The 22,086-nt window shown below is 43.5% G+C and overlaps 1 protein-coding gene across 1 annotated transcript in view; it reads left to right on the top strand.

Annotated features, from left to right (window-relative positions):
- Positions 1-22,086, top strand: part of FRAS1 (Fraser extracellular matrix complex subunit 1) — a 173,614-nt gene that overhangs the window by 94,116 nt on the left and 57,412 nt on the right. The window contains exons 18-26 of the mRNA XM_055795592.1: positions 894-1,034; positions 3,052-3,195; positions 10,500-10,652; positions 13,483-13,629; positions 17,108-17,254; positions 18,710-18,850; positions 19,055-19,195; positions 20,211-20,354; positions 21,048-21,318. Of these exons, the coding sequence (XP_055651567.1) occupies positions 894-1,034; positions 3,052-3,195; positions 10,500-10,652; positions 13,483-13,629; positions 17,108-17,254; positions 18,710-18,850; positions 19,055-19,195; positions 20,211-20,354; positions 21,048-21,318 (1,429 nt within the window). The remainder of the gene's footprint in view (positions 1-893; positions 1,035-3,051; positions 3,196-10,499; positions 10,653-13,482; positions 13,630-17,107; positions 17,255-18,709; positions 18,851-19,054; positions 19,196-20,210; positions 20,355-21,047; positions 21,319-22,086) is intronic.

Raw genomic sequence — 22,086 nt, 5'->3', positions numbered from 1 at the left:
ATACAGTTTGTAGATGCACCTTTTTGAAAAGGTAAACCCACAAAAGATGTGTACCATGCCTACATTATCTGTGCAGTATAGAAGCACATGCATATGTAGGTTAAAATTCTGGGTTTGGAGGTTTTGCCTTGTGTGGTTGGGAATTTCTCACCAAACCACAGAAATATCTCTATATTTTTCTAATGCTTGAGATTTCCCTGAATGAAACTAAGGAGTTTCTCTCTGATACGATTTGAGTCACTTGAGCCAAAGATATTCCTGGAGACATTGCATTTGTGATGAGGATCCCTGACTTCTCTTCCTGACTCTCTGGCAGACAGCTAAGTGTACTTGTATAAATCTTTTCATTTCATCTCTCAAGCCCTGTGTCTGTCTTGTCTCCGTAGAGGGCATGAGGCCTCTCTTTGTGTCCGGTGGAGACTCACACAGTGGAACCTGTGGCCTTGAGTCACTGCTCTAATAAATACTAGGTTTTTAACTAATGAATTTATATATTTAATTAGATTACTTAATTTAAGTTGGCTTGTTTTGGAGTCAGTAGCAGTAAAAGTGAAGAAGTCTAACTTTTTAACTGTGCTCTTTTCATTCTGGCTGAATCATCCTTGTAATGAGCATTCGCTTCGCTAGGTCTCCATTTCAGTAATGAGATGTGTGGGTGCAAACAAAGATTAAATCTGCAGCTATCTGTGGTTGCTCCTTATCAAGAAGTGTGTTACACAGCCTTTGTACTCCTGCCCTTTCTGCCTTTCACAATCTGAGAATCCTGTAAAGGAAATCCCTTGCTGTCATCACCGGGGAGAAAGCAATCTAGCCATACTCTAGGACAGAAACAACCAAGATAAGCTTCAACTAATTTGATGCTCTCTGTGCTCTTGTTTTTCCCTTCCCTGCAGAGTGCCACTCCTCCTGCACAGGCTGTGTGGGGAACTCTTCCCAGGACTGTACGGCTTGTTTGTCTGCCCACGTCCTGCTTGGAGGCAGATGCCTCTCGGAGTGCCCAGAGGGGTGGTTCAACCATGACGATCGCTGCCACTGTGAGTCCATAGTGTAGGCACCTGCAGCTTATACTGCTGGATTTCATTGCGTGCACGTTTTGTAATGCATTCCTCAAAGTAATTAGAGATGCTGTCAGATTTATATGAGGCTATTTAAGTATTTTCAGGGGAGAATAGGGTAGTCCAATTTCAGGAAATGGAATCTCCTCCTAACGGGAGAGAGGCGTACACATTGAATCATAAATTATAATCAGTTTTGCTCCTCTGGACTGTTTCCCTGAAGATATTTCGAGTTTCATTTCAGTAGCCAGCGTGCTGTGGCAGAAGAGATCTTTACTGGACAATGCTGAAAAGTGGTCTGCTTTTATTAGGCTAGATAAGCATATTGTCAGTTTCAATTAGCTTTATTTTTAATCCACTCCTGGCTGGGTTTAGAAGGAAGGAATTCTAGAGATACAGGAGAAAAGCCATTACAACTGTGAGTATGCCTGGTCAGTAGTGGGGACAGAATTACTTATCTGTGCCTCAGCCTTGCCCACCAGTCAGCAAGTAGCCTTCATTCAGCTTGTTTGATCTCCTCTAAGGAGACGACTGTGACTGCTGACCTTCCGAGTGACTGCAACAATTAAATCCTGTTTGCCACTTGCAGAAAATGGTGGCCTTTGGGGTATGCCATTCATTATGAGCTGCTAAGTACAATGGGTGAGGAAATGCGGGCATTTGAAATATGATTAGTCCCCTCAAGGTCATCTGAAAGTCATCTGCTGTTTTATAATCGATTCATTGGGTCAGGCATCCCTGTATCTGTTCTGGCAGTAGGAGAAATTTACAGGTCGCTTCCCTGCAAGGCCTGAAGCTCAGAGAGGGAAACCTCTTCTAAAATCCATTGTTCTATTTATTCATCCAAGGAACAACCCTATAAATACATTCTAGAGTAAGGCCATTGTAAAGATTCATCAGTTTTGAGGTTGTGCAGTGCCACCTTAGAGCTGAGATAGCTGCTGAATGCTGTGTTATGCAGTTTCAGACTTACGTAAATGTTTTAGAAACCAAATTTCAGTGCCAGGGAAGTGGCATCTTGCTGTATGCTGCCAGCTTAGATCTCCTGCAGTTTTTGAACTGTGAAACTCAGCTGATACAGATGCGTCTAGAAAATCGGTTCTTCCTTTTGAACACTGGGTTCACGGGCATGATTTCTGAGGAGCTGAGAAAGTGGTGGGACATGACGCGTTAGGTCTTAAACACTGGAGCCCTGTGCTATGGCAGCTGCAAAATGCCCAGCTTCCACGTGGGGAGTGAGCAACTGCGCGTAGCCTGGGGGAGTCCTGAGGCGGGAGACTTTGGAAGTTTTGTGCTTTTATTCATAGAAGAGCTGTTAAAGTAGTTTTTAAGAATTTTTTACAGATCATTAGCTGTAGTATTCCTGTCTTCCTCAGATCTGTAGTACGGAAATACGGCATCTGTCTTTAAAGGTGGAAAGGTACAAAAGCAGTCTGAGTGAAATATTTTTGAGCAATCTTAACCACTTTCTCTGCAATGTTTTTGTTGAGCTTTTAGCAGACAGAATATCTAATGAGCTGGCACGGCATTCAGGTTTTATAGGTTTCAGTCTGGGAGGGCTTTGTGCAGAAATCGTTCCTGGATTTTCCACTGATGAATATCAAACTAACGCCACTATGATGTTCATACAGCCTAAGATGTTTAATTTATCTCCCCGTGCATCCCAGTCTCTTTCTTATGTGTACAAGCATATGCTGGAGGGATGAATAAAAGGGACAATCTCTTTACATTTTATATAGATCTATACCTTGATTAATGCACAGAACAAATCACATTTTTGAATTGCCAACTCAATTCTCATCTCGTTTATTCAAAACGAGGATATAAGAGCCTTCCAGACCACAGCTCTGCAGTCACTGATGCTGTTAGATAATCTTATGTCCATGTTTTGTAGGAATAAATGATTCTTATAACAGGGGCTGGCTTTTGGGGGAGGGGAGAGTGCAAGGTGGACTATACCAAGAGCCTAACAACAAGTGCTGCTTTTCTTATCCAGCCTGTCATCCATCCTGCAAGACATGCCGTGGCCCTTCTGATTTGGAGTGCTTGACCTGCCATCCCCATGCGACTCTAGCTGGGGGAAGGTGCAGGACTAGCTGCAAGGAAGAGCAGTATCTCAACCTGGTGGGATATTGTGTGGGTAAGTAAGAGGAGATGGTGTGGGTCATACAGCATGATGATTTTTCCGTGGTATTAACCAGCTACCTGAGCACACACCATGAAGAAATCAAAACGCCTGTGGTGTGTAAAATGTCACACAGATGAAAATACCGTGAGGAAGGTCTCCAGTGAGCATGGTATAGAGCAAAGCCACTTGCTGCTACTGCCGTACGTATCTTCTCTAGAGCGGTGGGAAGTTGATTGCAAATGATATAGGGCAGGTAGGGAGGGGGAGCCAAAGCTGTCCTTTGTCTTGCTTGCTGCTGCGTGGTTTGGTGTGAAGACTTGAGATCACATATATGGACCAGTGTGTCTGGGAACCATCAGAGCATACATAGACTTACTAATATCACAATGAGCATGCACTTAACAATAGGATGGGCTGCAGCTCTGCTCTGCTGAGTGGAGCTGTGCTTGCCTTTGCCAGGCCAAGTGCTTATCTGCGTCTCACTCCCGCCTGGGCTTTACAGCACACTGCCTGTCACTGTAGAGCCAAGCCTGGGGGACTCAGAGCCAGGAAGGCTGCTTAGGTCCTGCACAGAGCTTCAGTAAAGCGAGTTAAGGAAACATTTGTGATTCAGAGAAGCAGCTTATGGGGCCTAAAGAAAAATTGGCACAGCTAGCATTGCTGTGTGCATTTTTGGGAGGTAATGGGATTTCTGTGTAGGGGTTATACTTTGTGGGTGCTCGGTGCCTGCACTTAAGCCTATCATCAGAAGCCACTGACTGCATTTATCTGTTTAAAAAGAAAAATCTCCTTTAATCCATCTCACAGACATGTATAAACATATCCTGGGAACTGCTCCAGCAATTTCTGTGCTTTATCAAGCCATTTTTTTTCTTTATCAAAAAAAGATACAGTGTGTGAGACTTAATCTAGGCTGAACAGTTCCAAATGAAATAAGGAATCCTGAGAAAAGGGAAAAATGCATTAGACCTAATAAATCCATTGAGAGGCTATTGTTCTCAATTTAATATAGATGATTCTGCTTCAAAGAGACTTCTGTTTGTTTACATATGTGTGTTGGTTTTTTTATGGAAGAACTTGTTTCTTTGCTGCCCACAGATTAGTTTTATGAACCATTGCTTCCTCTTCCTTTTAAACAACAGTTATTATTTTGTCTGCAGAGACGAAGAGAGGAGGAAACAAAGTATCTGAAAATAGGAAAAAATTGTAAAAGTGTTTTACAGCTCCTTAGGTATACCCAGGCTGGGGAATCAAGATGTTTCGTACAGTCAGGTAATTGCAATGTGAAAATAATTGAGGTCTCAGCGTAAAGAGCAGTCTCTACCCTGTAAAATTTTAGGGGCTACAACGATACTTATTGATGTCATGTCCACATCATAGCTGTAAGCACTTTATTTCTTCCACCTTATTTTCCCACTGGCATTATGCTTCCTATGAAAAAAAGCCCTGTGGAAATGTGGTCTTCCAAATGTACATTTCATTGGAAAAACTTAGTACCATTTATCATAAACTAGGATTCTTTCAGAGGAGGGTTTACTCTACTGCTTGCTGTGTGCTATGTGCTTTAATCATCCCTTTTAGACTGCTGTTATATGTAATTTTGGCAAGGCGTCATGGAGCAATAAGCCTGCTCCCCAAATCCCAGGTGATTACGTGGATGTCACAGTGCCTGGCAGTAATGAGGAGCAGAAACACAGAGATTGTTGAATCATCTGTGAAGAACCTTGCCTGGCTTTCTGGGCTCCAAAGCAATTGCAATCTGGTGATGCATCCTTTCCTTGCAAACTAACAAGCTTTATTTTGAAGTCCTGTAGGTCATGAACATGGTCCACTGTTTGGAGACTTGTCTTCTCAGAGCAGAAACATGTTTTCAAGGCTTGGTTCACAGTGCCTGGCATCACTGAGTGTCAGTATCGAGTGTTTGGATCTGTGCCCCCAAAACAGGAGAGACTAATTTCTGGGTGCAACGTAGCAAGAGTGTAAGGAGACATGTTTCCTCCTCCAAGCTCTGGCCTTAGTCTTGCTGTGCAATTAGCTTGTGTCAGTCCTGCCTCCAAGAGGCCAGTACAGATACTCCTTGTAAAATAGGAACCTTTAACGTTCACGTGGTCTTGCACATAGGTGCAATGATGTTTCTTTGTCTAACTGAAGTTTTGAAGATCCTCATAGAGGAACATAGTTATTTGTTGCCTTTAAGAAAAAGTTGTGCTTTGGTCTTGAGTCTGCAGCCTGAAGTGTGTTGCTCCTTGTACCAAATTTATGTTCGATGTTTAAGCAAAGGATGTGTGTTGACAGTTCTGCTGAAGATAAAGAGCTCTATATCCAGGTTATAAAATTTCACTCATTCTTCTCATTCAGCACTGATTGAAATTCTAAATTTGCCCTTGCAAGTTATTAATTATCAGTTAAAGAGCAGCTGTCCCATAAAAAAGAACATTAAAACCCCTGACACTTGCATAATATATGATTTGCATCAGGACCTAACAAAGCTTTTTCCTTTGCTTCCCAAAGCAGTATTTTTTCACAATTATCTTCCCATTTATCTCTAATTCCTGGCCCTCCAGGCAGAACTGTGTTACGACTTATAGGGACTGCTGTGCATTATAGCCACCTGTCAAACTTTATGGACCTGCAGGGGAAAATCTTTCATACAGGATGGAGAAAACCAACTGTCACTTGAAACCATTGCCTGTGAATTAATGTTGTTGTTGTACATGTTACCTGAATGAGGATTGGAACATTTGCCTTGTTAATAGAAAAAAGGATCTTGTTTACAGCAGTTTATCAAATAAGCATTTCAAATGTAAGCAGAGGCAAGACAAAATGGCCTCAAGTTTCAAAAGATCAATGAGTTTCCAAGCTCTGGTTCGGGCATGTTGAATTTGTGCCAGTCTTCTTTAAGAGTGCTCAATTGATTCATTTTGGTTTATAGCTAAAGTGCGTGTAGAGGAATATGTTTGTGGCTTTAGCATCCCTTGTTGAGTCTCAGGGCTTCTGTGTGTTTTGTTTACCCAGTCTGAAAACACTCTGATTTCCCTCTCCCTCTTACCCAAGACAACTTTACAGTGACCAGTCTGAAAAATAGCACCATTGCTAAAACTGGTGTCCTGCTCATAAAACCCTGCCCTTATTTTTCTGACTCGAATAAATCATATGCCCGTCTTGAGGTTTCCTTGTTGATCTTGAGGCTTCCTCGTTGATCTTTTCCTGACTCAGTGGAAGGGCAATTAGAAAAAAGCAGAGGGACTGTGCGGTGGCTGAAGCAAGGAGTTTGCAGGCTGAGCCGTCCTTGGGTGCTTGGCTAGGGCCAAAAAGGATGCAGAGGGCTACCAATCAGAATTAGGAGCAAGGGCAGCTGGCAATGAATGAAACTCAAACCACCCACTGGTACAGTATCCCCCAAGGTCCTATCTTAACTTCCAGCTGCAGCTTCCTTGGAAGGGAGCTCCCAGTCCCCATGTTCAGCTGCTCAGGCCCTCGCTTTCTTAGGCTGCGTGCAGCTGCAAAAATGTTCAAAGATAAACCAGAAGGGCTCACTCAGGAGAATGCCTGTAACAAGCCTTTCTGCCTTACTTTTAAAATTCCAGAAGGGACACTCTGACAACAAGAAATACATTCAGCTCCTTGTAAAATTAATGAGCTGTTGCCATACTCTTTAAGAGATGTTGATATCATCACAAAGAGCTGGAGTTTCACTGAGCAGAACAAGAGGAATGTTGGGGGCTTAGCTCCGCTTAGTCACTGACATTCAACCTCCTACAGAAATTAACAGCTGAGCTGCCAGAGGAGGAAGATGCAAGATCATTTCCTACCTTGGTCTGGGCTCATTTGTGCCAGGCACCGTCCAGCTGTTTTTCCCACCTCATGCTGCCTAGAAAAGCTCCCACCCTTTTCAGAAGATGCAGATGGATCCCTGCAAACGTGGTTGCACTTCGCTAAGAGTTCACCCCGCTTGTTGGTGTGACAAATTCCCTTTCAGATCTTTTAAAGGAGAGGCAAAAAACCCCTTCCAACCACCAAATCAAACCAAAAATCCTGGTCAGTGCTAGGTGTCCTTCTGAATCAACCCTACTGATTTTCTTTCTGGATTTACTGTAAGGTACCAGGGAATGTTTGCATGCTGACACACCTGTAAATTGTGTGGTGTCTAAAGTACTGATTTAGAGTAGTACTCTATTGTAAACCTCATACCTTACCTTATAGTACGAAACTTGCATCAGGAAATGTTTTTCTAAAGAGCCCTTAAGAGAGGAGGTATATTTAAGCAATACAAGTGGTTGATTACTTAGCACATGGTGGAACTGAGAGGTAGAAATGCCTCTGGTTTCCTTTATGAGCATTCACAAACACTGTAGAGATGATTTTGTCTCCCCAAGCAGCCACCTTTGTCTTGACAGGCAAGAGAACAATACATAGCAGATACTTTCCACATTGGAAGGGCATTCTTTCCTTTGTTTTCTTTGCCTGCTAAGTGAAAGCTAAAGAGGATGTTGAAGTAAGGGAACTCTGGAAATGGAAATCTGTAATTATATTACACTTTGCAATGCAAGTTGCTTTATGGGAAGATCACTGACAGGTAAGGTGTTTGGGGCGGTTTTGCATCGAGGTGAATTGACAAGGAGGAAATTAAAGCCAGCTGAAAGAGTAGCAGGAAAAAGTTTTGTTTGGACAGTGGGAGGCAAGTCAGTAGTCTCAAAAAGATGAGTAGGGAGGCATTGGGACTATGAGCAAGGTGGTGACATGCTGCCCTGAAGCATCCAGCTTGGATCCGTGAAGGAATCTAACAGAATTAAGTAACTGTGTTGCACTGAACCTGCCACAGAGATGGGATGTGAAGCCTCTGGGAACCCAAAGCCTGCAGGCAGTGACTTGCCTGCTAGCTGAGCTGGAGTGAGGATGGACAGGGAGAAGGCAGAAGCAGGAAACAAACACAGCTGCGCGGTGTCATGGAGGAGCACAAAGGAAGCACTCTGCTGCTGTTAGTCCTCGCTTCAAAGGGAGCCAGCTGTGAAAAATTTAAATAATCTTTTCCAAAACAAAGCGCTTCAGTTCTTCCGTTACTCTCTCACTAGTTCTCCAATGATCTTCAAATTCACCATGAGCCTCAGTTCTGGGTTTTTATTTGGTGGTGTGTGCTCTTTGATCTCCAGGCTTGCAAAGGAACAAAAGAGCGATGGGGCTGATTTATCCTAAAACAGTAGCTGAGAAAAAGAACTCTTCCAATACACAGGAGAAAACATATAGAGGCTATAAAGAGAAAACTGTACTACAACAGCACCTAGTTTTGTAGATACTTGGCTTTTTAAATGTTAGTTTGGGAGAGTCTAGTTATTTACAGTGGATCCTGGTTATTAGGACACCCTGAGTTTTCTCTGTCTCATTTTTGTGCTCTGTTTATGGAACCTAATCAAACAGGGAGTTTGATTACTTATTCTATCTAGCCAGAGCTCTTTATTAGAGAGCACTGACTCCAGCAAGAAATTAAACTGGAGCAGTATTATTTTAGCAATAATGGGAGTTGACGTATTGCCAGGTAGACGTGGAAGCATGAGAAACTAATTTGATTTATGTTCATTTTATTGAATATTAAGTGTGTAAAACTCTTCATCCCACCTCCAGCCCTGTGCATACAAATTACATATGGTGCTCAGGGCCTTGTGGATGCTATCTTACTCCTTGCTCCTCGATGGGCTGTGTGTGATCTTTTCTGGCTTCAGTGAGGCTACAGATAGATGGCAGGTCTTCCCACTCTGATGCCAGGGCAGGTTTGGGATCTTTGGGTGTGAGGATTTATGGGACGATCCCTTGGGATGCCTTTGGTATTGAGTTCTTCTCCTGTGCAGTCAGAAGCTGCAGCACAGTAACTTCTGTCAGCTATAACCCCTCTAAGGAGGTTTTGAGGTTTGTCACTGAGTTTGGGAGCATGACCTTGTGTGCTGCTTTGCTCTTCTTGCCACTGTCCTGACAGCGATGGATTGAGATCCTACAGGGTGACTGTCTTAGGCGTAGTGTTTCTTCTCACACACATTTACCTCCCCTCTGGCTGTTCATTTCCCATCTGCAAGGTTGAGAGTGGGGGGCAGAAACTACATAGATGATATATCCTGTAAAGTCAAGAGGCAGAGGCAGCTGCTTTAAGGACCTTGAATGCCTGCATGCAGTCAGAATTGCATTCATTTCTGAGCTGCATCTGTGCTTTTCCACCGGTGTTTAGTGAGAATCGTCTGTTTGTAACATATAGGAAAAATAAGGTTAGGGTTAGACTCCAGTCACTACTACATTCTTACAGGTATGGATACAGAATTCCCCCGGACTCCGATGTGAGCCTGTCTTCAGCTTGTAAAATTAGATTGCCTGACAATCTGTAGTAATGCTGTCACAAGAGACAAAAGACAGAAAGTTGAACCTTCAGTAGAAATCTGACAAGAGGCCAGGTACTCAAATCAAGCCTCATTATTACATTTCTTTCAAGACAGTCGTCATTTCCTTTATAATTTTCTGAATTACCATAATGGGGATTAATTTGGCTTCCAGGTTGCCTTACACTGCACTGTTGTACATACAAAAGGCTTGTTGTAAAACCTTTTAAAGCACCCCAGTTCAGGCAGAGGTCAGGAGACACAAGCTTGTGTGCTGCTGGGGAGGAATGAAACAAGGAGAAGGTTCTGAGGCACTCTCATGCAACTCTAAATGCCGCTCTTGGCTGGGCTTTGAGGTCTGCAGTGGCCTCTCCAGGGTATGGATGTCTCGTTTGTGTGGGAAAATCTGAACGGTAACAACCACAGGAGAAGGTCATACAACTGTACAGGGTGTGCTCTTCATTTTTCCGTGGGGGGAGCAAAGGGAGGTGACCGCCTACAGCTTCCAGCACAGTTTGCTAAAGGTAAACCTGTAGGTAGAAGCACCTAAAATCAGAGAAGGGTTTGGGGAAAGCAAAGAGCTTTGAACTGGCTTTGTACAAAGCCTTCCCAAACTCCCCGAGGGATGGGAAAGGGGATGCTTGAATGGGGCAGCAGAGATGCAGGGAATGTGGTTGCTGAGGAAAAGTGAAAATGTTGGGATGCTGAGCAAGAGCACAAGACGGGGATGAGGGCAAGACGAAGGGAATGCTCATTGAATGTGGCAGTTTCTGGTTCTGTCTCGTGCAGACATCTGGAAGTGCAGTGATCCCAACCCTTGTGCACCAGAGAGCAAGAAGGGGCTCTGAAAGTTACATCCCCAATGTCTTCCTTGAGTTCTCAGCAATGTGTTTGCCCTTAGCCATCCTGTTTTATCCTTCTGTGATCACAGTGTCCGTTATTCCTTGCTTCCTTTAGACTGCCACCCCCTGTGCCATCAGTGTGTGGCCAACCTGCAGGACACCGGCAGCATCTGTCTGAAGTGCCAGAACACCCGTCACCTGCTCCTGCAGGATCACTGCATCCCTGACTGTCCAGTGGGATACTATGCAGAGAATGGTGCCTGCAAAAGTGAGTAATCCCTACATGTACCTCAAGTAACTGCGAGGGACCACGTGGATCCTTGCAAGATGTTCCATGAAATGGTTCCTATTTAGTAGAGAGGCTTTGTCCAGCTGGCAGGACACTGCCCTGGGAGCTGGAGAGGTCCTTCCTGGCTATTAACTCTGCCAGCTGGCTGGAAGCACTCTCTCCTTGCTCCCCCCAGTCTGTGTCTGCTTTCAGACTGGGAGTTCTTTGAGGCAGACGGTGCTGTGCTGTCCCGAGCACATGCTGAGGCTACTGGGACCTAGCCCACTGTTACAATACGATTAGTAAGTCTAATGAGTAACAGACAGCAGTCTGCTTGTGAGGGGGAGGTGAAGGTGAGTTTTTGTCTTTCTCTCTGGTAAATCCCGTCTCTCAAAGGTGGTGGCACAGAGAACAGCGTGACAGTACACTGTCATATGTAGGGTGGATATTCTGAGATCACTCCTGGGAAGAGGTAGGCTTCTTAAGCACAGCAAAGGACAACTTCAAACAGAGACTTTCCGTGTGCCCATTGCCAAGTCTTCAATTTGCGTGCTACCAGCACACTTCTGGGATGCTGACACTTGAAAATGTTTTCTGGATATGTGCTGTGAAGGGCTGCGCTACTTCTGCTCACAGAAGGCAGAACACCTGCTGGTAGCAACTTCTCAGGACATTTTGCAACCTGAGCTGGAACACCATCCTAGCTGAGGTCTCTCATTGAGAATTGTCTTGCTGCAGTAACGGTCCAAAAGGCAATCACTCGTAGCAGCTTCTAAAACAAAAAGCCAGTTCATTCAGCCTTTTGGGCTGGCATGATGGATGCAGCCCTCCAGCTGCAGGGGTGAAGCTGCACTGATAGCATGTTTTATTCTCCGGCCTTCTGTGCCTTCACCTATCCCTGGATCTCTTCCAGTTTTTGTTGCTGATGTGGTTTCATGTTCCAGTCATTGTCTGCGCTGCTTTATATTTCTTGGGCTCTTAGAAGGAAGTAGGTTGCTTTTCCTTGTTACGTGGCTGACAGAGACATGTTAAAGCCCAATGCATCTTATGCTGAGCAGAGGGTACTGCAGTTTATTTTAAGAGAAAGAAATCCAGACAAGGAAGTCTGCACATTAAGAGGTACGTGCTCCCTTTGTAGGAAGTGGCATTTCCTAATCCAGCCTTAACAACTGATGGTTAATGCTTCAAAGCTTCTCTCAGGCACTCAGGGATCTGTGTATTAATATACCTGTTTTTGACAAATGAAATCTCAGAGACATATGAAATATACTCTGTGTCATTTAATTGGAAAGACCCCCAGAAGAGATATTTTGCCTTCCTGGAAATTTAAGCCTAGGGATACTATTTCTTCCCTTTGGTATAAAGGTTTCATTTAAAAGAAGTTTTGCATTATTCAAATGTGTCAAAGCTCGTATTGCATTTTATGCTAGCTTTCAAGATCTCCAGCACAGCATAATGCAGTCACTTGTCTGATTTCTTTGCTCATTTTCACTCATGATTAATGTGGGCCGATAGGTGTAATGATGGCATCAGTCTTTAGGTAAAGGCCTATCAAGAAATAAAGCAGACTAATAATTTTATAAGTATGTACCCCCTTTGGAGAAATTAATAGGATGCATGGGCCTCCTCCACTGTGGTGTTTTAAATCTCTTCAGTCAGACTAAGAAGCCCAAGAAGTGAGAGACAAAGGGCTGGAAAGGCAGCAGGGAAAGAAAAGGAGCACAGTGGCATAAAAATATCCCTTAAAAAATGCAGGGGAAGAAAAAGACAGTGATGTGCTTCCTTCCTCGAGGCAGTCAGTGGGATCGCTGGCTATGAAGAATTGCAGAAGGATCTTGTAAGACTGAGAGTCTGGGCAGTAAAGCAAGGGGTGGAAGTTTGGTGTAGGCAGATACAGGGATACACGGTTCCAACCTCCCGTACAGAACGATGGCATCCTTGCTGTGCGCTTGAAGGAATGATCAGTCAGTCTGTGAAAGTGGCATCCCAGTGTTCAGCAATGCTGAAAAAGCCCATCAAATGTTAGGCACTAGTACAAAAGGAAAGAGGAACAGAAGAATTTGTTCTGCTGCTGTCTAAAGGAGCTGCGTGCTGTGAGTCATTCAGCTGTCTAAAAGGGAAGGGCAGAAGAATGTGGGGAATTAAGGGCTTTTGTACAGTGAGCAACTGAGTAAACTGCAGTGCTTCAGCCTGAAAAACAGGAGACCTTAGGAGGGAGGAAATATGACAAAGTCATGAGTGAAACAGAGAGGGGGTGTGTAGAGATTGACTGTTCTCTGTCAGCGTTGCTTCTTGGAATAGGTAGCAGCTGTGCAACTCCTGCCAAAGGGATGGATGTAAATCTTCAGGGAGATGTGGAGCTGTCAGAAAAGCACTAGATGGTTCCTAAATAGACAAAGCATGTCAGGCTCAGGAAGATCTGACCTGAAACTAGTTGAGCAAGAGCATGAGAGGGACTGAGACATTCTTGCCCTTTTTTTACTCTTTTCTAATAGACAGGTCTTGGCTGGATCCTGTAGGATTATCCTTAAGGAGAAGGGAAGGTTGAAGAGAAGAGGGATGGGTAAAAAGAGAGAGAGGAGCGGAGAGGAGCGAGCTAGCGTGTGTGGTGCACAGAGCATAAATAAAGCCATTTATCTGTCAAGGGTGGGTTGCTTGTGTTTCTGCTCCTGAGTGCTGCACACCAGTAAGGACTTAGGCTTAGTAGGAACTTTTGGTACTTGATATCACCATGCTCAGTCTCTGAGGGTGCTTCTGCTGACTCTTGTGAAACTTGCTTGAAGATCTGCTTTTGCTTGAACAGAAACACTTGTTCTTGCTGTCCCTGCAGGGTGCCACCCCTCGTGTAAAACCTGCACCGGCGGGGATGCTTTTTCCTGCTCTTCCTGCAACACCAGCCTGGTTCTCTCCCACACCAGCATGTGTGTGCCCGTCTGCTCTCCAGGATACTACAGGGATGACAGGCAGACCTGCAGACGTGAGTGTCTCTCTCCAAGCCATCTCTGCTTTCCCCAATGTATTCACCGACATGTCTTTTCTTGTTCCTTTGCTTACTGTTGCTCTTGCCAGGAAGAGAAAGATTTCAAGTGCCTAAAAAATCAATGTGAGTTGACAGAGGTGATTAGCCACCTTAGAGACAGAGCCTACAGCATGGTTTAAGCCTGAACACAGTTGCATTTTTGTTGCCGACTTCAAAGACAAGAGGCTTTGGGCCCCATAGTAAAAATCTGCAGGAGAGTTAATGTAGTCTTCCTTCTTAAGTTGTCTAGGTGGTACACAGAGAAATGGCTGAAACTACTGGTGGATTCTGGGCTTTGTGAAAACTTGACAAGTTTAGACCAGCTTTAATCAATTCTTACTAAGGCAAACCCTCTCCCCACTGCACTGCCTGCCAGTACCTGCCATAGAAGCCGTATTAAGGCTGTAGTGTTTACGTTACATTTTCCCACATGTGAAACCTCGGTAGAAACAAGATACAGCGTGGTAGGCACAGCCCCAGCTGGCTTGGGCTGTGGTATTTTTACCTTCTAATGATCTGATGCAGTTGATCTGGTGTTAAGTCCAGTAATGTTTTATCCTACTCCTGCTACACCTTGTGAATCTCTTTTCCTTTGTTGTTCTGTGTTCACTCTGGCTGTGACATCAGTTGGGTTATTCCTCACGTAATTATTGGGCTTGATGTTCCAAAATGCAAAATGCTATGGCCCAGAGACATTAAAAGTATGAAAAAAAGCTGCTTGAATTGATCTGCTCTAATACACTCACCTAAAACTTAATGAGTGCTCAAGTGATTTGGTTGCTGTGAACCTGAACGCTGAGATTTGTTAAGTCCTGTATTACCCTGATTTAAATTATCCTGATTTATGATAAAGTCACTCTTGCATTGCACTGAGATTAGGTATTATCATCCTATCTAGACCCAATTTCTTTACTGATGAGGTCCTATAGGAGGAAACTGATATGGTTGTCATCTTTACCGGCCTTTTGTTGAATGTATGGTTCTCCTGAAACTATTATTTCCATCTTAGTCGCAGAACTGGAGACACCTTGCATAAGTTCAAGGAAATAGGTACCATTCTTCCATTGACAGAAAAAAAGGCTATTCAATAATAATGAATAAAGGAAAGTAGTAAAAATGATCAATTAAAAAAAAGGAATCATGGGATTCATGGCTAGTTTCCTAAAAGCTCTACAAGGTATTCACTCTTCTGTCCTGCAATATGGATTCTCTTACTGCTAACTACACATACCTTCCTAATTAAAATGCCCTTTTCTAATGAAAACTTGCTTATTGATAGCTCTTCCCTCGGGACATGATGGTAGAAGTGGAATGTTCCTGAGATCTGTACCCTTTCGGAATTTGGTTCAGTGGCTCAAACGCAAATAGATTTTTGCAAGCAAATTCAACTACTCTAATCTCCTTATTGCAAATGGCTTTTTAAGAAGTGTATGTAATCCTTGTGGCAGGAGGCTCAAGGCAAAGTGTGTTTGGTGCATTGGATTTTTGTCATTCCAAGTGTCACTTGTGCCTTTTCAAGTGAAGTACTGCTGATAAGCTGTGTAGATTTAAACTGTCCCCGGCTGCTGGAAAACTACCGCTTACAGGTAATGAATATTGTTTAAACGGAGGTTGGCTGTTAGGCTGAGAAAATTTGGGCTCTCTTCAACATTTATTTTAGTCACGTTGCACTTTTGAGGAACTCTGGTTTGGAATGAAGTTCTGAGAGATGCTGAGTGCATGTATGGACTCTCAGTGATATTTTTAAACTCAGTGAAATACTGGCCGAGGAACAATGCAAAGCTTAACAAGTTCTTCATGGGTTTAAAAATGCAGATATGGAGTCATGCTGATAAAACAAGCAGACAGGATTGCTTTCAAATACCATTTTTGCTTACTATTCTGGTGTGCCTCCGTGGGTAACCTAGTTTCTATAGATTTAGACCTCATGTGGAGTGTTTCACCATACTTTTAATAGCTGGCTTTTTGTAGCACTTGCAAATAGTAATTTTTCCATGTAGTGTTCTTAGATGAAGTGAAATCAGGCTGGCACCAGAGCACCTAAAAACAGCTGCTAGATTCTTTAGATAAACATTTTGTTAGAAATCATTTGTACCTCAATAAAATATGGAATTTCTGTGACTATTTTTAGGTGAGCTTAAACAAGTAAGCATTTTGAAGGGCACGGGGCTGTTGCTTCAATGAGAGTAGTGAAGGTATTTTCGAATTTACTTCAGTGGTTTGAGTTCTTGTGGTTATAAAACTCTGCCTTGGATTAAAAGCAAATTGAACTGGATTTCCATAGTTAGCCTATCACTAAATTAGCATTTCACATTTGGGATATCAGCAACATGTTGGTATTTAGCATGTGAACTGTGGTTGCACTAAATCCTATGACAGGTTTTCTTTGCTTTTTTCCATTAAAAAATGGCCAGCTATGCTTTATTATGTCATTTAAACATTTGGGGCTGTGTTTGCAGAGCTTTTTTTTTTCTGATTTATCATACGTATTGATAAGAATTGATCTTAGGTAAAGATTCTGACTCTATATGGATTTAGTGACACTCGGGTAGTTGGCCGGGAATTTAGCAGTCCCTTTTGCTTACACCATCATTGTACCTGCTAGCAGGGTAGTTACACTTTGTATAAAGCAGACATGTGAACCTCCACAAGTTTTCTGCATAGTATTTTTGTAACGATTCATCTCACCAGGATCAGGGCGAGCTTTTCAGTGCATAGGCAAAGGACTAGGAAATATTTTTTGGTCTTTCATAGCACATTGGTATTAAATCTTTTGCTGTAAATTATCTAAGAGCTCTGACATCAGCATGGAGTACGCTTGGTTGTTAGTACAGCCTCCTAAGAAGTTCAGAGCCTGGACATCAAAGAGGTGAGTTGAAATATTTTGAGCCTCTGGACTTTGATCCTAGATTCAGTAAATTCCTGAATTATTTTTTCCTGGCATCTTTATTTGCTCCCTACAGCTCTAAGATTTTACATTGTGTGCAAATAAAAAGGTGGAAGCATTAAGTGAAATTAAAGGGGCCTTTGGTCCCAGCAAGGGTTGCTGGATTGCAGCAGTCTGCTATGGTCTCCAAATCTGTGCATTTATGAGTTGAGTCTGGAATAATATGAAAGACAGGTTGCTTAAAGACAAGAAAAACAGACAGGGAAAGCTCTTATGCAGGGATTTGAATTCAAGGTCAGTGTTTTACCCCAACTTGTCCAGAGGAAAGTAAGAAGCAGCGTGAGGAGACATAACAGTCTATTCCAAATGGAAGGAGGCTTTTTCCAGCCTTTCCTGTGAAAAGAAACAGAAGACGCAAAACCTCTGAAGTCACCACAGGTGTCTCTCGAAGAGGAGTAGCAAGGCTATGGGATAATACCGTTTTTATTTGTACAGTTGGCTGGTGCATCAGTAATTACAGTTATTTTCTTTGTCTTTGTGTTTCCACAGCTTGCAACAGCCAGTGCCTGAGCTGTGAATCAGCAGCCGGCTGTACGTCTTGCAGAGATCCAGCTAAGGTCCTGTTGTTTGGAGAATGCCAGTATGAGAGCTGTGCTCAGCAGTATTATCTGGATTTTTCCAGCAAGACTTGCAGAGGTGAAAAATACATTGCTGGTTTAAAGGAAAAAAAAAGAAAAAAAAATTGCAATTGCCTTGTCTAATAATCCGTTACATTGCAGAATGATCTGTGCAGGTGGCCTGCTTTAAAAAGCATGTATGGGGAGGGGGAGTTGTTCAGTGACAGATTACTTGTAAGGTTTTTACAGTTTTTTCCCTTTTTTTGGCAGTCTGCTGTCACATACTTCAGCCTTTCAGTAAAACAAGATTATGGCAAATCCTTCCCTTGTAAATGATTTAGTAAGTGAGCCAGCAAACTTCAAGGGTCAGGTCCAGCAATTCATTTAGTCATGGGTCAGCTGAATAACGAGTCGGCTTACCAGGCTAAGTCTTTGCTAGAGTGCTGAGAGGGCCTTGTGTACTTACCAGCTTCTCTCCGTCTTATTAAATACTGCATCACTGGGTGACGGCAGAAACAACAGTTTGGAATGATTTAAAAGACACATGACTTGAAAGTTTTCCAGAATTCCCAAGGACAGTGTTCCATAATGGAAAGAAGTGAGAATAACATGGTTTTATTGTGGCTAGCACCACTAAGACCAGGATATAATAGAAATGGCTTGTTCAGCTGGCTCCCTCAGCATTTGAACCTAGCTTACCTGAGTAGCATCTGTCTCCTTAACGTTGCGCTGCTTCGGAGAGGTGACACTCTGCTTTTTAGGGTGCTGGAATGAGGCAGGACTCTTGTCCTGGCTTTGTCTTGGACGTGCTGCATGGACTGGAGTAGTTCAGATCACCTCAATGGGTCCGTGTTTCCCCTCTCGCTCTTGCCCATGTTTTCTGTCTCATCAGCCAAGTGTGCCTGTCATTAATTGCTGATCCAGACTGTCTAAGTGCCACCAAGAAACAAACAGTAGTGTCAGTAGCCTGAGTATTCCTTGGGCACCTGTGCGTGGTTGGGACTCTAGAGGGGAGATAGCATAAGGGCAAGTGAAGGCAGATCTGATCCCGGCGTGTTTCTGGCCAGTGAACTTGCCAGAGGGGCATTTGGACTGTGAGGAACAACAATTTAATTTTCTTTTGGTCAAAGCAATTTGAAGGCATGAGATGGATGAAGTGGGGTGGATAATTGCTGCTAATGAGCAACAAACTCGGTGTTGGCAAAAAAGGAGCGCTGCTACTTACCGGGTAAAAGACTTTATGGGCAGCAAAACTGCTAGCGTTAGCAGGTCTGAATGCTGAACGAGAGCCAAGCTTGCTCAAATTGACATAATTAGAGCATGTTAAGTCCAAGAAGGGGAAAAAAAGCCACCCAACCATCTTGAGTTGTAGTAAGTCACTTAATACAAATCATGCTTTCTTTTTTCTTTGTATCTTTTTAACAGTTTTTACTGTGCACTTTTCTACCAGGACTTATATTTTCATAGCTTGATAGCTTGCAGACCCCAAGAAAAGCCCAGAAAGGGCTGCCCTGCATTGACTTTTTTCTTCCAGAGTGTGACTGGAGCTGTAACGCTTGTAAAGGTCCCCAGAGGACTGACTGCCTGCAGTGTATGGAAGGCTACGTTCTCCATGAAGGAGCTTGTGTGGAACAGTGCCCTGCAGCTTTCTACAAGGATTCAGACACATGCCAGAGTGAGTTCTTCTTGAGCGTTACTTCTAATCACTGCTGCCAACACGTTTCCCTGTTGTTTCCAATTTGTGTACGTCTTCTTGCATTTAGAAGGCACGCTCTAGCTTCAGATCTCTCGCTGCCCTCCTTCTCGTGGGGTGTTACAACACAGTGCAGGAAGCAGGTGAATGCGGTGCTGAGCTGAACTCTTTACATATGACTTTCAGGGTGTGAGCAACATTGCCTTCAGTGTCGCCAGCCAGACGAGTGCAGCCTTTGTGAAACCCCGTTTTTCCTCCTGGACACTCATTGTGTTCACAAATGTGGGAAGCGATATTATGCAGACGATGCACAGCGAAAGTGCGCAGGTAAGCAAAGTGAGCATGGTGTGGTGGAGAGGGACCAGGGTTGTAGCCTGTGCTCTATACACTGCTTTTTCTCTGCTGAGGTGAACAGGTATTGCCTAGATGCTGTGTTAAACTGGCTATTGAGGTGATGCAGTTACCTGAGAATTAGATAACAGGCTATATCTGCATTTAGATGTGCCTAATTCAGAAGGAACGAGATTCAGCGTAGATGGCTGCTGGTGTGTGTGTATGTGTGTACACACTGTATATAAAAAAACCAGGTATTAGAATCACATTTTTGGGAAGGTTTCCGTTGTATGGAACATCTCCTTTATGAGAAAAGGCTGAGATAGTTGAGCCTGTTTAGCCTGGAGGTGACTGAGCAGGGATCTTATCAATGTCTACAAATATCTTAAGAGTGTCAAGGGGATGGGGCCAGGCTCTTTTCAGTGATGCCCAGCAACAGGGCAATGGGCACTAACTGCAGCACAGGGAGCTCCAGCTGAATGTGAGGAAAAACTTCTTTACTGTGAGTGTGACAGAGCACTGGGACAGGCTGCCCAGAGAGGCTGCGGGGTCTCCTCTGGAGACATTCAAAACCCACCTGGACGTGGATTCTGTGCAGCCTGCTCTAGAGGAGAACCTGCTTTAGCAGGGCGTTGGGCTAGATGATCTCCAGAGGTCCCTTCCAACCCCAACCATTCTGTGATTCTGTGTATTTGTGGGTTAACATGTAGAACTTCAATGTGTATTTGGAGTGTATTTTTTTCAAATGGGTGTAACAGGTACTTAAATAAATGTTTCTTCCATTTGGAAGATCATCTCAGGTTCTCTGTAGCCAATGGAAACAGCAGTCAAATGAGGAAGGAACTTCTTAACAACTTTTTTATCTCAACTTTTTGATAATTGTCGTCAGGTGGGTAGGACACAAAGAGGAGTGGTGTTGCTGTTCTGACCCCCGGGGACAGCTCTGCGCACCAGTGGCTGCATTGGTTTTGCAGTGTCTCAGTGAGGTTGTACTTTCCATCCAATTCAGCTTGTCCTCCTGGATGCTTGGAGTGTGACAGTGACAGCCTGTGCCACCTCTGTGACAGCACCATGTTTCTGAAGAATAAGATTTGCGTTTCTGCCTGTGGCCAAGGTTTCTATGGCAATATGTGGACCAGAGAGTGTGAAGAAGGTGAGTGTCTCTCACAATAAAGCACCCAAGCTGGCAGGCTTCCAGCAGATTTTAAGGCCAGAGGTAGTGTTCATTCAGTGGCACTTTTGGAATTCAGTTTGGTGCAGTTTCGTGTTGACTGCTGAAAGTTGGTGGCTATTTTTCACCACCTTTTTTGTTTCATAAAAAAATGTATGTGTAAATTAAAATTTAAATTTTAAATAAATAAAAAATATTTTTTATTTATTTATTTATTATAAATTTTTTTTAAAAAGCATGTAAGTGGTTTTCTAAGTGATGTTACCTACTTAGGTGTGGAGGCACATTTTTCCAATCACAGTGTCATTTATCATCAATGTAAACCAAATTTAAAAATCTCTTGGGGGAAATCCCTCACTAAATCAACTGTAGTAATTATGTTTTGTTCTAAATGAAGCTTTACTAGTCCATCTGCAGGGCAGGCCAATGTATGTTGGCTTTGAGTTCTATTATGGGGAACTCAAGATGGGAAGTGACTTGCCGAAGCCTCTCAAAATCATAGCGGGGATTGAGATGGATTGCAGTTCTTCTTGAGGTAGTGGCTGCCCACCTAGGTCAGGAATGAACAGGGCGTTATGAGGATCTGGTCTGTTATCCAAAACATGGTAGTGACAGGCAGGAAGCTCACAAAGCCCATGGCTGTAATTCATTCACTTTTCCCTTCTTTCTTTTTAGCCAGCAAGCATCCACCAAGCTTCCATGTGAACAGTACCCTCACAGTAGGAATCGGTGGCATGAAGCCCTTAGACCTCTCCTTACTGAGGGTGTGTGATCTGGATGGTGACACAGGACAGCTCTTGTTCCATATCGACAGCCCTCCCTCCAACGGCAGGCTGGTGATGCTGGGGAAGGGGGAAGGGGTGCAGCTGAGCGAAGGTGACCGCTTCAGCTGCAAGGATTTGAAGGAGAAGAGAGTCCACTTTGTGCACAGCAAAGAGAAATCCAGGTGACTTTGTTGACACTTTTCTCAGAGTTCTTGCCTTAAAAAAAAAAACAACTTATCTTGAGAGCAGGTATTTCCTTGTTCCTTGGAAACCTCCTTACAGTGAAGCACATTTCTTACTGCTGTTAAAGAAATTACTAACGCACTTACACAGTACCATAGTATAAATGATGGTGCAAAACTTCTCTGTTATGGTCCAAGAGGTCACTGTGATCCGGCTAGCAAAACTGTTGTGCTTTGGGGGTGCAGGAGCATGTCTCATCTTTAGGATATTCTGCCATGGGTTTAAAACTGGCGTATTATCTGTTTCTTACAACAGTTTCTCGATACTGTCAGGAAGATGCTCAAATGATGTCACCACTCTGCTCTGCAGCATAATCTGCATTCAGCCATTACTGCTTTGCCTGCAATGTGAGCTCTGTTAGTGTCCTGGGATAATTAGCGGTGATTAGTAGCTGGCAACATTCACACTGCAAGCGTGTTGCAAGGAAGCAGGTTTTTCCTGCTGCCAGGCATAATCCTGCCAAATTTCACACTTGATTTACATCACCATAAAGCCTTGGGAACTAGACTGATACCAGTGGAATTGTTCATCTTTCTGCCTGTATATATTAGGGTGTTCTTTGATACGTTGTTTTCAAGAAGACTCTCAGGGTGTCCTGATGCCAAGGGTTAGCTCATGTTTACTTGACTTAAGGCACGTGTTTCTGTAGCATGCTTTATTTTTTATTTTTTTTTATCTGCCTGGTAGTCACAATGAAATGTCTGGAT

Source organism: Falco peregrinus, chromosome 2, assembly GCF_023634155.1.
Source record: "Falco peregrinus isolate bFalPer1 chromosome 2, bFalPer1.pri, whole genome shotgun sequence".
Classification (NCBI taxonomy): Eukaryota; Metazoa; Chordata; class Aves; order Falconiformes; family Falconidae; genus Falco; species Falco peregrinus.
Note: the sequence above shows the minus strand (reverse complement) of the source record. Positions and strands in the feature narration are given on the sequence as shown.